This window comes from Giraffa tippelskirchi, chromosome 9, assembly GCF_054371585.1.
Source record: "Giraffa tippelskirchi isolate mGirTip1 chromosome 9, T2T-mGirTip1v1.2.pri, whole genome shotgun sequence".
Taxonomy (NCBI): Eukaryota; Metazoa; Chordata; class Mammalia; order Artiodactyla; family Giraffidae; genus Giraffa; species Giraffa tippelskirchi.
Genome location: NC_137283.1, coordinates 48,678,324 through 48,690,818, shown reverse-complemented (window position 1 = coordinate 48,690,818; position 12,495 = coordinate 48,678,324). Strand labels below are relative to the sequence as shown.

The 12,495-nt window shown below is 61.2% G+C and overlaps 1 protein-coding gene across 17 annotated transcripts in view; it reads left to right on the top strand.

Moving 5' to 3' along the window:
• The window catches only part of RNF123 (ring finger protein 123), a 28,912-nt gene that overhangs the window by 12,807 nt on the left and 3,610 nt on the right, over positions 1 to 12,495 (top strand). For 10 of the 17 annotated variants that reach the window (XM_081525481.1, XM_081525483.1, XM_081525491.1 and 7 more), the window contains 19 exons: positions 157 to 250; positions 456 to 517; positions 706 to 777; positions 963 to 1,083; positions 1,606 to 1,707; positions 2,906 to 3,012; positions 3,402 to 3,600; positions 3,976 to 4,121; positions 4,415 to 4,498; positions 5,233 to 5,340; positions 7,847 to 8,024; positions 8,746 to 8,820; positions 8,972 to 9,059; positions 9,148 to 9,235; positions 9,316 to 9,400; positions 10,677 to 10,816; positions 10,922 to 11,110; positions 11,197 to 11,272; positions 11,483 to 11,567. In XM_081525481.1, coding sequence (XP_081381607.1) covers positions 157 to 250; positions 456 to 517; positions 706 to 777; positions 963 to 1,083; positions 1,606 to 1,707; positions 2,906 to 3,012; positions 3,402 to 3,600; positions 3,976 to 4,121; positions 4,415 to 4,498; positions 5,233 to 5,340; positions 7,847 to 8,024; positions 8,746 to 8,820; positions 8,972 to 9,059; positions 9,148 to 9,235; positions 9,316 to 9,400; positions 10,677 to 10,816; positions 10,922 to 11,110; positions 11,197 to 11,272; positions 11,483 to 11,567 — 2,099 coding nt within the window. Of the gene's footprint in view, positions 1 to 156; positions 251 to 455; positions 522 to 705; positions 778 to 962; positions 1,084 to 1,605; positions 1,708 to 2,905; positions 3,021 to 3,401; positions 3,601 to 3,975; positions 4,122 to 4,414; positions 4,499 to 5,232; positions 5,341 to 7,846; positions 8,025 to 8,745; positions 8,821 to 8,971; positions 9,060 to 9,147; positions 9,236 to 9,315; positions 9,401 to 10,676; positions 10,817 to 10,921; positions 11,111 to 11,196; positions 11,273 to 11,482; positions 11,568 to 12,495 lie in introns of all 17 variants that reach the window. The other 7 variants (XM_081525487.1, XM_081525484.1, XM_081525485.1 and 4 more) reach the window with 4 other exon arrangements.

Below are 12,495 nucleotides of genomic sequence, written 5' to 3'. Positions count from 1 at the left end.
CGGGCCTGAGGCGGGTGGGCGCGTCACAGTGAGCCCAGGCTGTCTGGACCACGTGCGCTTGGTGCACGAGGCAGTTTCCTGGGCTGAGGGCGGGAGCAGGGCTCTCCTGGGTCCTGGGTGAGTCTTGCCATCTCAGATCCCCCGGCCCCTGCCCAGGGCAAAGAGGAAGTGAGGGAAGAGACCTCCGAGGAGAGGCTCCGGCGGCGTGCCTACGAACGGGGCTGTCAGAGGCTCAAGAAGCGCATTGAAGGTTGGCCCCCAGCCTCGGGCACTGGGTCGGGGTGGAGGATTTGTGTGTGGGTGTACCTGGGGTGCTTGATGGAGACCATGTTTAGGTGGGATGCGGGGATCCCTGGTGGTGGAGCCCTGATCCAAAGCTGCTTTCCCCGCCCGTCCCTGGGAGCCTGAGGGCCCGGCCCGGCCTGAGGGTGTCCTGTTCCCCACCCCACCCCCAGTGGTGGAAGAACTACAGGTCCAGATCCTGAAGCTGCTGCTGAACAATAAGGATGACAACGGGGTGAGTGACTCCCAGGCCTGCCTGTGTCCCTGGTCGGGAGAGTGCCAGATGGGGCCTGGAGACCCAGAGGGCAGGGCTGGCGCAGGCCCTGTGGCAGGGTGCAGGGCGCGGGCTGGGACGCGCCACTGGGTCCAGTCTGGGGCCAGCATCCTCAGCTCCTCACAGCCTCAGCTTTCCTTCCCCCAAAGGGTGAAGCTTCCAGGTACATCTTCCTGACCAAGTTCCGGAAGTTTCTGCAGGAGAATGCCAGCGGCCGGGGGGTAGGTGTCCCCACCATGGCCCCCCGGCTGCATCGTGGGGTTTGCACCTGGCTTCGGGCACCGTCTGCTCATCCCCTGCTGCCCCGCCCTCCCCACTGAGCCCCAGGTCCCAGGGCAGGGCCTCGCATGAGGAGCAGGCTGGCCTCTGGGCCACATAGACGCGTGTCTTACACCCATGTCTCCAGAACACGCCCATGCTCTGCCCCCCTGAGTACATGGTCTGCTTCTTGCACCGCTTGATCTCAGCCCTGCGCTTCTACTGGGACGAGTACAAGGCTTCGAACCCGGGTACCTCCTTCAGCGAGGGTGAGTGTGGCCCGGGCCTCACGCAGTAGGCGCTGAGCAGAGTTGGGCACCGGGCAGCCCCGGGCGTTGGTGTGGAGGCTGGCTAAGGCCGGGGCTGGGGGCACTGTCCCAGGCCTCCTGCCTGATGGAGCCCTGCTCCCTGAGGCACAGTGTTTGCTCTGATGGTCCCCAGCTTCCTGTCCTCCGTAGGCCCCTTTCCTCAGTCCTTGCCTGCCCAGCCCTTCGTCAGGGGTGCCTTGGGTGGGCTCTGAGGTGCTGGGGGCCCTGTGTTTGTGTGGAACGGAGTCCTCAAGGCTCAGTGGGAGCAGCCTGGATTGGGGGATCTCCCACAGGGCTGGGTCAGGGCCCTCTGATTCTCCCCCGGGTGACGCACAACCAAGAATACCCCTTTCATCCCAAGCTGTGCCGTGCCTGGAACTGGCCTGAAATAGCAGAGGGCAGGAGTGATAGGGGAAGGCTGGTCAGGTCGGTGGCCTAGGCCAGGGGTCCTGCTGGGCTCTAACTGCTGGTCTGACCTTGCAGAGGCCTACATCCCGCCCCAGATCTTCTATAACGGCAAGGTGGACTACTTCGACCTGCAGCGCCTCGGAGGCCTCCTCTCACACCTTCGGAAGACGCTCAAAGGTGCGCGGGGGCCCGGGGTGGAGAGCAGGGCAGCCCCTGAGCCAGCCCTGCCTTGACTGCTGAGCTGTGCTGTGTCCACCAGAGGGCGCCCGAGCTCTCCACCTGCTCAGCGGGGACGGTGCTGCTGGCCCTCCTCTGCCTCTGGCTGTTGTCCAGCTGTTCCTTCCCTTGCATCCACCGCAGAGGAGGTCTAGGAGCCCTGTCATGAAATTGAGGGCTGATGGAGCAGGGGAACCTCGGGGTCTCGGTGAGGGGTGGGGTGAGGTGGCGCATGTTTGCTGCTTGAGCAGCTTTTGAGGATGAGCACAAGGGGCTCCAGTGCAGAGAGCTGAGGGCACAGTGTGAGTGGTGGCAGAGGTGCCAGTGGCGGCCAAGCATGGCCTGGAGAGGTGGGCCGGAGCTGGTGTGCCGGAGGGGAAAATGAGAGGCGAGAAACAGTGGGAGATGAGGCCGGGGAGTCTGCAGGGTGGAGTCTGAGGGCCTATGGGCTACAGAGTTGCTGGAGGCTCCTTCGGGGACAGGGGTAGCTTTGGAAGGTCCTGAAGCAGAGGAGCGAGGTTGGGGTTGGGAGTCTGCATCGTAAGAAGCTCCCTCTGGACTCGGGTGTGGAGCGTGGAGTGCAAGGGCCCAGAAAGAAGGCAAGGAAGCGAAGTCGTCCAGGCAGCAGAGGAGGTAGGAGGACACGGGGGAAGGAGAGGGGGTCAAGGATGACCCCAGGCTTCCTACCAAAGGCTGTGGGGTTGAGGCACTCTCAGGAACAGGCTGCAGGAGAGGGCAGTGCAGTGTGTTTGAGGGCCCAGCGATGCAGCCAGGACGAAGGTCTGGGCTGGAAGTGGAGCTGCTATGTCTGGCTGTCAGAGTAGAGGTGGGGACAGGCCTGGACAGCTCTGGATCAGCTTCAGTTTATGGGCAGGACAAGGAAGAAAGTCAAAGGACTAGGCGGGCCCTGGAGAGAGTGAGGTCACGGAGATAAAGACAGAGGGAGCGACAGGAGAGCCTCCTGCCTCACTCAGCAGGACTTGCCCCATGAGACCCAGGGCCTTGGGGTGCAGAGTGAAGACTGGGTTGGAGCAGGTGAAGGGCAAGGTGCAGGCGCCGTGGTAATGTGACTCTGGCACCCTCTCGCTGTCCTGAGCAGCTCCACCTGTGACCCCTCGCCCCTCCACTCTCCTGAGAGCCTTCCTGCCCTTCCTCCTAGATGACCTTGCCTCCAAGGCCAACATCCTGATTGACCCGCTGGAGCTCCAGGCGACCACCATGGACGACCTGGACGAGGACGAGGAGCCAGCCCCGACTGCGGCCCAGGTGCCGCGGTAGGGGCAGGCGGGGGCTTTGTGTTGGGCTGTCCCTCTAGCATTAGGGCCGGGGTGTCACCCAGGCCATCTCCCCGTCCATGCCGGCAAGGAGCTTGTCACCCAGCAGGGTCCCTTGCTGTAGGGGAGGCGTGGAGGGCCGGTGTGGTGGGAGGGCCACCAGCTGCTGAGGCTGTACGAGACCCTGGGCCTTGGGAGGCAGAGTGAAGGCTCTGCCTTACTGCCCTTCCAACAGAGGGGACAGTTAGAGGACGAGGTGCAGCTGAAGCAGCCAATGGGACCCCGCGGGGCCCATCCCCCAGCCCACGAGTCAAGGGAGCCCCGAGCAGGCCCGGGCCCTGGGATCGTTGAGTGGAGTCTGGCCTCCTCTCTTCACCGCAGCGCCCCATGCAGGCCCTGGCCGTGGGGGGTGCGCTGCCCCTGCCTCGGCCCGGCTGGCTCAGTTCTCCAACCCTGGGCCGAGCCAACCGCTTCCTCAGCACCGCAGCTGTGAGCCTAATGACCCCACGGCGGCCCCTGAGCGCCTCGGAGAAAGTGAAGGTCCGCACGCTGAGTGCAGAGCAGAGGACCCGCGAGGATAGTAGGTGCCAGGCAGGGCCGGGCGGGGCCCTCCTGACAGAACCTTCTGTCCTGTGAGACTCTCCCCCACACAAAGCCAAGTACACCCGTTCCCTCCTGGTCCTGTGGCCTGGCAGCATCTCAAGGGTATGGGAAGTGCACTCTGAGGGCGGGAGATCGATGCTACAGAAATAGGTCCTGGAGGCAGGACCTTCCCTGCCCCCACCCGGCTCCCACATTCTCCCTGCAGGTCCCTCCTGGGGCCCAGGCCAGGGGCGAGGGCTTCCTTCTCCTGCTGCAAGGCCCCTCCTGGCTCCATAGGCTTAGACTAGAACTGGAATGGCCCTGACCCTGACCCTGACCCTGACCCTGACCCTGTCCTTGCCCTGTTCCCTAGTCGAGGGTAGCCAGTGGAATGAGGGCCTGCTGGTGGGGCGGCCCCCTGAGGAACCTGAGCAGCCCCTCACCGAGAACTCCCTGCTGGAAATCCTAGACGGTGCCGTCATGATGTATAACCTCAGCGTTCACCAGCAGCTGGGCAAGGTCTCGCACGCGCGTGTCACGGGATTCTCTGTGCATGCGTCTGTGTGTGCCCACAAGCCCACTCTGCAGGGGTGCCTGGGCATGGCTGTGCGTGTGAGCATACGTCACAGCAAGACTAGTGTTTCTGCCAGTGCCAGTTGGGTCTGACCCGGTTGTTTCTTCTGTGGGAGGGGGTTGTCCTCCTAAGGTGAAGGGTTTGGTGGGGCTGGGGTCCAGGCTGTGTGTGGAGAACCCTGTGTGCGAGGTGCCCAAGGGTCCCCCGGACGTGTGGTGTCTGGTACCCGGTGCCCTAGATGGTGGGAGTATCCGACGATGTCAACGAGTACGCGATGGCCCTGCGGGACACAGAGGGCAAGCTCCGCCGCTGCCCCAAGCGGGTAAGGTGGGCGGGCAGGTGGGGCTTGGGGAGGGCGGGCTGTGGCAGGGCAGCTCGCTCGCTGGGGGTCCCCAGGGCAGCCCAGGAGGGAAAACTGCTCCCTGCCCCTGGGGGCTGCCCAGCAGCTCCCCTGTCCCCGCCCTCACCCTGGCCGGCCCACGGCAGTGAGAACGGGGCCAGCAGCAGGGCCAGGCCCGGCCTGAGCCCCATTAGCGAGCCATGGCCTGTGCCAAGGTGCCCGCACCCCGGCCACTAAGTGCTGACACATACCCACTCTCCTCATCAATTATGGATTCGCCCCCTGAGTGCTTCCTCAGCCACATGCAGAGTCAGCAGCAAGCAGGGCCTGCCACCCTCCCTCCCCTGGAGTCCTTGTGCCTGCCGTAGCTCTCCGACCTGGGGACCAGAGTCATTCCCTGTCCAGGCAGCCCCCGGCCCCCACCTGCCTGCCCACAGAGCCCAGGCTTGTTCAGGGCAAAAGCAGCTGCCGGAGCTGCAGTTCTAGTGTGGCACTCCTGGGGGTCACTGCCACGGACTCAGCTCACAGCCCCACGTCCATGCTCTGAGGGGCCCCGAGGCCCTGGCTTGCCCAAGCCCACCAGCAGGTCAGACTGAGGGGGGTTTTGAAGAGTGGAGCCGGGTCCGCCCCAGGCACAGTGGGCCCTGCCAAGCTGTATGGGTCTGGGCATGGGGCCCTGTCCTGACTGCCCTCTGCTCCTCCTCCTTGGGTGGCAGAGGAAGGACATCCTGGCAGAGCTGACCAAGAGCCAGAAGGTTTTCTCAGAAAAGCTGGATCACCTCAGCCGCCGTCTGGCCTGGGTCCACGCCACTGTCTACTCCCAGGTGAGCAGGGCGGCCTTGGCCAGCAGCTGCTCCCTCCCCCAGTTCACGGACTGGTCACTGACTGGGCCGGGTGGTGCCACCCGTTGGTGCTCCCTGCCCTCCCAGCTCCTCAGCCTCCCTCCTCCCACCCCGTGCCATAACCCCTGATTTTTTAATGCCCATGAACTTAAGCGGATGCCGTCTGCGGACCCCAGTTCCCCATTACAGTTCTCACGGTCCTCCCTTGGAGGACCAGCCTGTCTCCACCTGCTCCCGGGTCTGCTGCCTCTCCTCTTCTCCCAGCAGGTCCAGGGCGCTTGGCCTCCCCCAGCCTCAATCTGCTTCTCTGACTCCCTCCATCCCCTGCTCTTAAGGACACTGGCTTGTTCCCTCCTCACTCATTCATTCCCTCATTCATTGAATAACGTGCCCAGATCCTGGAGAATGCCACGTGCCTTCCTGACCTGGTAGCTCAGCAGCGAACCAGAAAGCTGAGTCTGCCCTCCCAGGACAGATGAACAGACAGTGCACTCCTGCTGTGACTGTGTTTTGACACCCCTCCCCCGGCCCTGGACCCACAGCACTTGTTTTATCTCCCCAGCTGCCCTGGCATCTCCCCCACAACCAAGCGAGCACCTCTGGATGCTCCCCAGGTGCCTGTGTCAGGGCGTCTGTTCATCTTCTTGGGCATCCCCCTCCTGCATAAGTGGGTGATCACAGCCCTTGGGCTCCCTGTCTCTACCCAGCCGTCTCTGCTTGCTCTCTCTTCTGGTGGCTCCTGCCCAACCCCACCCACCTCCACCTGTTACTCCTCTGCTCCAGCCCCACGAAGATGGGCACTGTCTTCCCACCACCGGTATTTCATGCCCATCCACCTCCCTCCATAGGCAGTCTTGCAACCACCACCCCACCCCCGCCGGCCCTGTCTTCTTAGGAACCTCACCCTCCTATCTCTCTACCTTCTTTTTGAATCGTGATAAAATATAAGCAACATAAAATTTACCATCTTAACCATTCAAAAAAATCATGGTAAGATACAATATGTGCCTTACTATCTTAATCATTTTAAATGCACAGTTCAATAGTGTTAAGTCTATTTACATCATTGGGCAGCCACCTCCAGAACTCTTTCCATCATCTCCCCAAACTGAAACTTAGACCCACTAACTCCCTACTCCCCCGACAAACTCCCCACTCCCCCCGCACCTCTGCTCCCAATCACGGTTCTGCTTTCTGTCTCTGAAGTTGAGTGCTCTCGGTGCTGCACGTAAGTAGACCTGGTCACTGGCTTATTCACGTAGCATTACTATCCCATGGTCCATCTATGCTGTAGTACAGGTCAGGATTTCTTTCCGTTTTAAGACTGAGTAAGTATTCCGTTGTGTGTGTATCATGTGTTGTTTATCCACTTATCCCTCTGTGGACATTTGAGGTGGTTCTACCTTTTGGCTGTTGTGAATAATGCAGCTGTGAACATGGGGATGCTAATACCTTTTCAAGATCACATTTTTTAAAATTCTTTTGGGTGTATACCCAGAAGCAAAATTGCTGGATCGTGTGGTAATTCTATTTTTAATTTTTTTGAGGAACTGCTGTGTTGCTTTTCGTAGTGGCTGTACCATTCCCACTAGCAGGACACAGGGTTCTAATTTCTGCCTATCCTCACCAATAATTGTCACTAAATAAAATATTTTCATTAATAATCCTAACCTGTGTAAAGTGGTATCTCATTATGGTTTTGATTTGCATTTCCCTAGAGATTAGTAATGTTGACCTTACTGGGTATTTTATATATCCTTCATTGAAGAAATGTCTATTCAGTCCTTTTGCTTAGTTTTTAATTTGATTTTCTGTTTTTGATTTGTAGTTCTTTCTGTATTCTGGATATTAACCCCTTAGCACATTACAATTAACAAGTATTTTCTCCCATTCTGTGGGTTGCCTTACTGCTCTGTTGATTGTGTTCTTTGATGCACATTTAAACATTTTTAAAATATTAATTTATTTGGCTGCACTGGATCTTAGCTGAGGCACATAGACTCTTTAGTTGGGAGCACAGAGTCTTAGCCACTGGACCACCAGGAAAGTCCCTCGACCCCACGGCCCATCTGTGCATCCACACTCCTGGCGGTCCAGTCCTTTGCTGTCCTGGACTTGGCCGTGGCTGTAGCTTCCTCGCGGCCTCATCCCCACTTGCCCCTGCAGCCCCATCTGCTCTGGGCAGCGTCCCAACAGGCTTCTGGTCATAGGGCACCCTCTCGCTTAAGGCCTTGCGTACCTTAAAACAGTGCAGACAGGCTTCTGGCTGGCGCTGTAGCGCTGCGTCTCCAGGCTGGTGGCCTGGCCTGCCTGCCCAGCACAGTGCTTGATCACCCCTACCTGAGCGCCTCTCCCGCTTCCTGGAATCCAGCCCTTACATCGTGCTCCTGGGAGGCCTTTCCTCATCCCCCGACTGAGCTGCACCCCATGACACGCCCGCCCCCGCAGCAGCCTAGCAGTACCTGTCCACCCCCCCACCCCCCCGCAGGAGAAGATGCGGGACATTTACTGGCTGCTTCGAGTCTGCCTGCGGACCATCGAGCACAGTGACCGCACGGGTTCTCTCTTTGCCTTCATGCCCGAGTTCCACCTGAGCGTGGCCATCAACAGCTACAGCGCCCTCAAGAATTACTTCGGCCCCGTGCACAGCATGGAGGAGCTCCCAGGTGAGGGGGTCATTCAGGCTGGGAGGGAGCCCTGGGAGCCCTGTTCTGAGCCCTTGTGGCCCAGAAGCACACATCCCACGTGGGCTCAGACAGCATCAGACAAGCATTTGCACAAGTCCTGCTTGGCAGAGAGCCCCGTCCTAGGACCAGCAGCCACAGACCTGGCAGCTGGTCCCTGGCGTAAGGAGGAAAGCAGCACAGGAAAGGAGCACAGGGTGTGAGGAGCCCCGCCCCGCCCCGCCCCGCCAGGACTGTCACTTCCTTCCTGGTGCTGCTGTGGCCCAGGCGCCAGCCGGCCTCTCACCCTCTGCCCTGGCACTGACCATGGGTCTGGCATCCCATGCAGGGGCAGGGTGGGCTTGGCTTTGCACATCACAGCAAGGAGTGGGAGCCCTGCTGGTGGCCACAAGGAGCGGGGGCTTCTTGCAGACCCTGGATTCCAGGATGGCCTTGACTGGATTAGGCTGTGGGCTTTTAGGCTCCTGGCCTGTCCCCTGCTCTGCCCTCGGCCTTGGGGCCTGCCCAGCCCCCACCTTGAGTCTGTGCCTTAGTCTCTGGCCAACCATTAGTGAACAGCCTAAAGTCCCCAGATGGCAGCTTGGGCCCAGACTGGCCCTTAGAGCTGGCTCTGGAGCCTGCTCCCCAAGCCCCCCACCAAGAGAGGTGCCTGCCTCTGGCATCCGCACTCCCCACCAGCTCATCCTGTCACCCCACCCCACAGGCTACGAGGAGACCCTGACCCGTCTGGCCGCCATCCTTGCCAAACACTTCGCAGACACACGCATCGTGGGCACTGGTGAGGCGCTGGACAGAGGACTAGGGGGGGATGGGGACAGGGTGGCACCCCAGGCTGGCCATTTTCTGCACAGATTACCGCCCAGGTGGGGGTAAGGCATGGGCACCAGGATCATGCCAGGCACCTGCTGAGATGTGGCCTGTCCTGGCAGACATCCGGGACTCACTGATGCAGGCCCTGGCCAGCTACGTGTGCTACCCCAACTCCCTGCGGGCCGTGGAGCGGATTCCTGAGGAGCAGTGAGTGGGGGTCCGGGGGCAGGGGGCAGACACGCTGCCTTGCACAGCAGGAGCCTCACCCCGGGCCCACCGTCCGTTGCTCTCACAGGCGCATTGCCATGGTGAGGAGCCTCCTGGCTCCCTATGAGCAACGGCCCTGGGCCCAGACCAACTGGATCCTGGTTCGGCTCTGGCGGGTAAGGCTGGCTGGAGGGGAAGTGACTGTGGCTGGTGGGGTTTCCCTGCCCCACTGACCTCCTGCCGCCTCTACCTGCAGGGCTGTGGGTTCGGGTACCGCTATACGCGGCTGCCACACCTGCTAAAAACCAAACCCGATGATGCCAATCTGCCCAGCCTCCAGAGTGAGTACCTGGGTCTGGCAGGCAGGGGGCCCTCACCCGCTGCTCTGAGGTTCTCACAGACTTCCCTACTTCTCCCAGCCCCAGTCCTGGACTCGCAGTGGGCCCCGAACTCCCTGTCCACCCCTCAGGGTTTCCATTCTCTCCTTCCTCCAATCTGAGGACACTCTGGGACTATCTCTGCAGTCCCACATATGCCCTTGGGTCACAGTGAAAGGGGCAGCATCTTCCCAGGCTGCTGGCAGCTCACGCACCGAGCATGCCCTGTCCCTTGTCCTCTGACCCAGCTCCCTGACCTCCAGCCTTATCCCAACTCCATGTCCTCTGCCCCTTTACTTCCACCTGGTGGTGCCAGACCTTGGCTACCTGAGTCAGGGCAGGGGCACAGACTGGGGGGGTGGCCAGGGCCCCAGAGGGTGTCCATGGGGCTATCTGGAGGAAGGGGCCATTTGTTGGAAGCAAAGTCTGCGTTCTCTATCCTGTGAGCCCGAGGACCATCATTGGGCCCAGCCCAGGGTCTTGGGCAGTCTAGCTTGCACAGCTTGCCTCCCCCACACTGTACTTGCCCCACACAGTGGCCCGCTTTAGCCCATGGGGTATGTTTCTGCCATTGTCGGCAGTGTTTGGGCCTAATGGGGTCCCCAGAGGCCAAGGCCTTGTGCAGTTACATGCCAAGTCCTTGCCAGTTGCCTTGGTCCTGGCTGTAGGGTGGACCTGAGCTGCCTGTGGAGAGCAGGGGGGCAGATCCACGTCCTGCTGCCGCAGGAACTATTGATCTGCACGGGGGAGGGCTGGGCAGCCCGGGGGCGGCTGAGGGCTCTGGTTACTGCTGCCTGTCAGCCCAGACTTGGCGCCCACCACCTCAGCCGTATGCCAAGGCCACACCAAGGGCAGCAGAGGCCTGGAGGATGGCAAGGCTCAAAGTAGGCTCTTGGGGAGGATTGCCTTGACATGAGCAGAGCGCACTCTGGGCTGCCCTGTCTCAGTCTATCACACCCTGAAGGGCATGTGACTGAGGACTTGCTGGCGCTTGGGGGCCGTTCTAGAACTTGGGGTGGGATGGGGGTTGGGAACAACTGCAGCCTGTGGTTGGCCCAGCAGAGGGAGGGGACAGGTTTAGCCCTAACCCCTGGTAGCACTGTGCCCCTCCTGAGGTTCCCAGAGAGCCGTCTCTCTGCCCTTAACCAGCGGCCCCGTAAGGGAGGACAGAGGCGGGCAGGTGGGGCCGCTGACTGGGGTGGGATGATGCCCAGCCACCACGCCTGCCCTGTGCCCACAGAGCCCTGCCCCTCCACCCTGCTGCAGCAGCACATGGCAGACCTGCTGCGGGAGGGTCCGGACGTGGCCCCCAGCTTCCTCAACAGTGTCCTCAACCAGCTCAACTGGGCCTTCTCCGAGTTCATTGGCATGATCCAGGAGGTGGGTCATGGGGGCACTTTGCGGGCCAGAGGTGGCAGAGGATGAGGCATGACCTGCAGTGTGGGCAGACCCCTGACGGCTGCCCACCTACCCGGCGGGGCTCAGATCCACCAGGCTGTGGAGCGCCTGGAGCGGAACATCGTGGACAGCCGGCAGCTCAAGGTTTGTGCCACCTGCTTTGACCTGTCTGTCAGCCTGCTGCGCGTCCTGGAGATGTCCATCACGCTGGTGCCGGAGATCTTCCTTGACTGGGCCCGACCGACCTCCGAGATGCTGCTGCGGCGGCTCGCACAGGTGTGTCCATCTGGGCAAGGGGTCAGGACCCTGGGGACACCCCAGTGGTGAGCCCACCCACCCACCAACGGGTTCCTGCCCCACAGCTGCTGAATCAGGTGCTGAACCGGGTGACAGCTGAGAGGAACCTCTTTGACCGTGTAGTCACCCTGCAGCTGCCTGGTGAGGACCTAGAAGCCCAGGACCCAACACACTGCAGGCCTCGGTTCCTCTGCCCAGAGCAGTGCTGCCTGACCCGACAGCCTGCACCAGACCGCCAGGGCCTGGCACCCCCAGCCTAGCTCAGCCATCTGCAGGGAGGGCAGAGGGAAGTGCTGGAGCCCCTGCAGCAGGAGCGCTTTTGAGGCCCACCCCCTGCTCCCTTCCCCGCAGGCCTGGAGAGTGTGGACCACTACCCCATTCTGGTGGCAGTGACTGGCATCCTGGTGCGACTCCTGGTGCATGGCCCAGCCTCAGGGTGAGTGCTGGGGAGTCCACTCCCCTCTGGGGGCTGGGCGGGGTCTCAATCAGGCCAGGAGCTAGAAGAGGTGTGAACTGAGTAACAGTAACGAGTAACTAGGTGGCAGTGACAGCAGCTCGGAGTAGGAGAACCCAGGACCTCAGCAGCGCAGGGCGCCCCGGCCTCGGGCAGAGCCGCTGGCTGTGGCTGTGCCTCAGGTGGGGGTAGGGGCACCCAGATTCAGTGGTAGGGGCAGGGGTGCCATCCTGCTATGCCAGGACAGCACGACTAGGCTTCAGAGCTGAGCGCACACAGCTGTGTCTGTGAAGCTTCCAGCGACAAGCACGTACTGCTTTTATTGAGAAATCCCATGACAGCTGGATCCAGGACACTTGTGGGCCCCCTGGCCCAGCCCCCCTCCCTGGCCTCCCTACAGTGGGAGTGGTGAGATGCATGTGAAGCCAGGGCACTGCTTCAGCCTAGGGCTGAGACAAGTGCCAGCCCTTAAGAGGATTCTACCCTCAGGGGACAGCGAGTTCCAGCTGGGCCTCCAGTCTCAGCCAGGCTCGGCAGGCTTTTTACTGCAGACCAGCTGTGGGTCACAGGCCATGGTACCCTTTACTGCTGTCTTGCAAGCCATGGGAGAGGCCCTGCCCTCAGTGGCCTGTGATGCCCCTGGGGATCCCTTGAGCTTACTTGTTGCTTGCCTGCTCACCAGACTGCATGGACTTGTGAAGCTTGAAGTAGGCTGAATGTAGGTGCATGGGGAGTCACGTTTCACCAGAGCAAGGGCTTGGAATTTCCTCTTCGCATCCTGCGGGTGGGGACTGGTCTTCATTTGAAGTCCTCCTCCTCTTCCCCTGCAGGCCGCTCCCTTCCCGTCCCCTTGGGGAGTGGGAAGTAGTCACGGCTCCTTGCCTCACCACCACTCTCCATAATGGCTGGC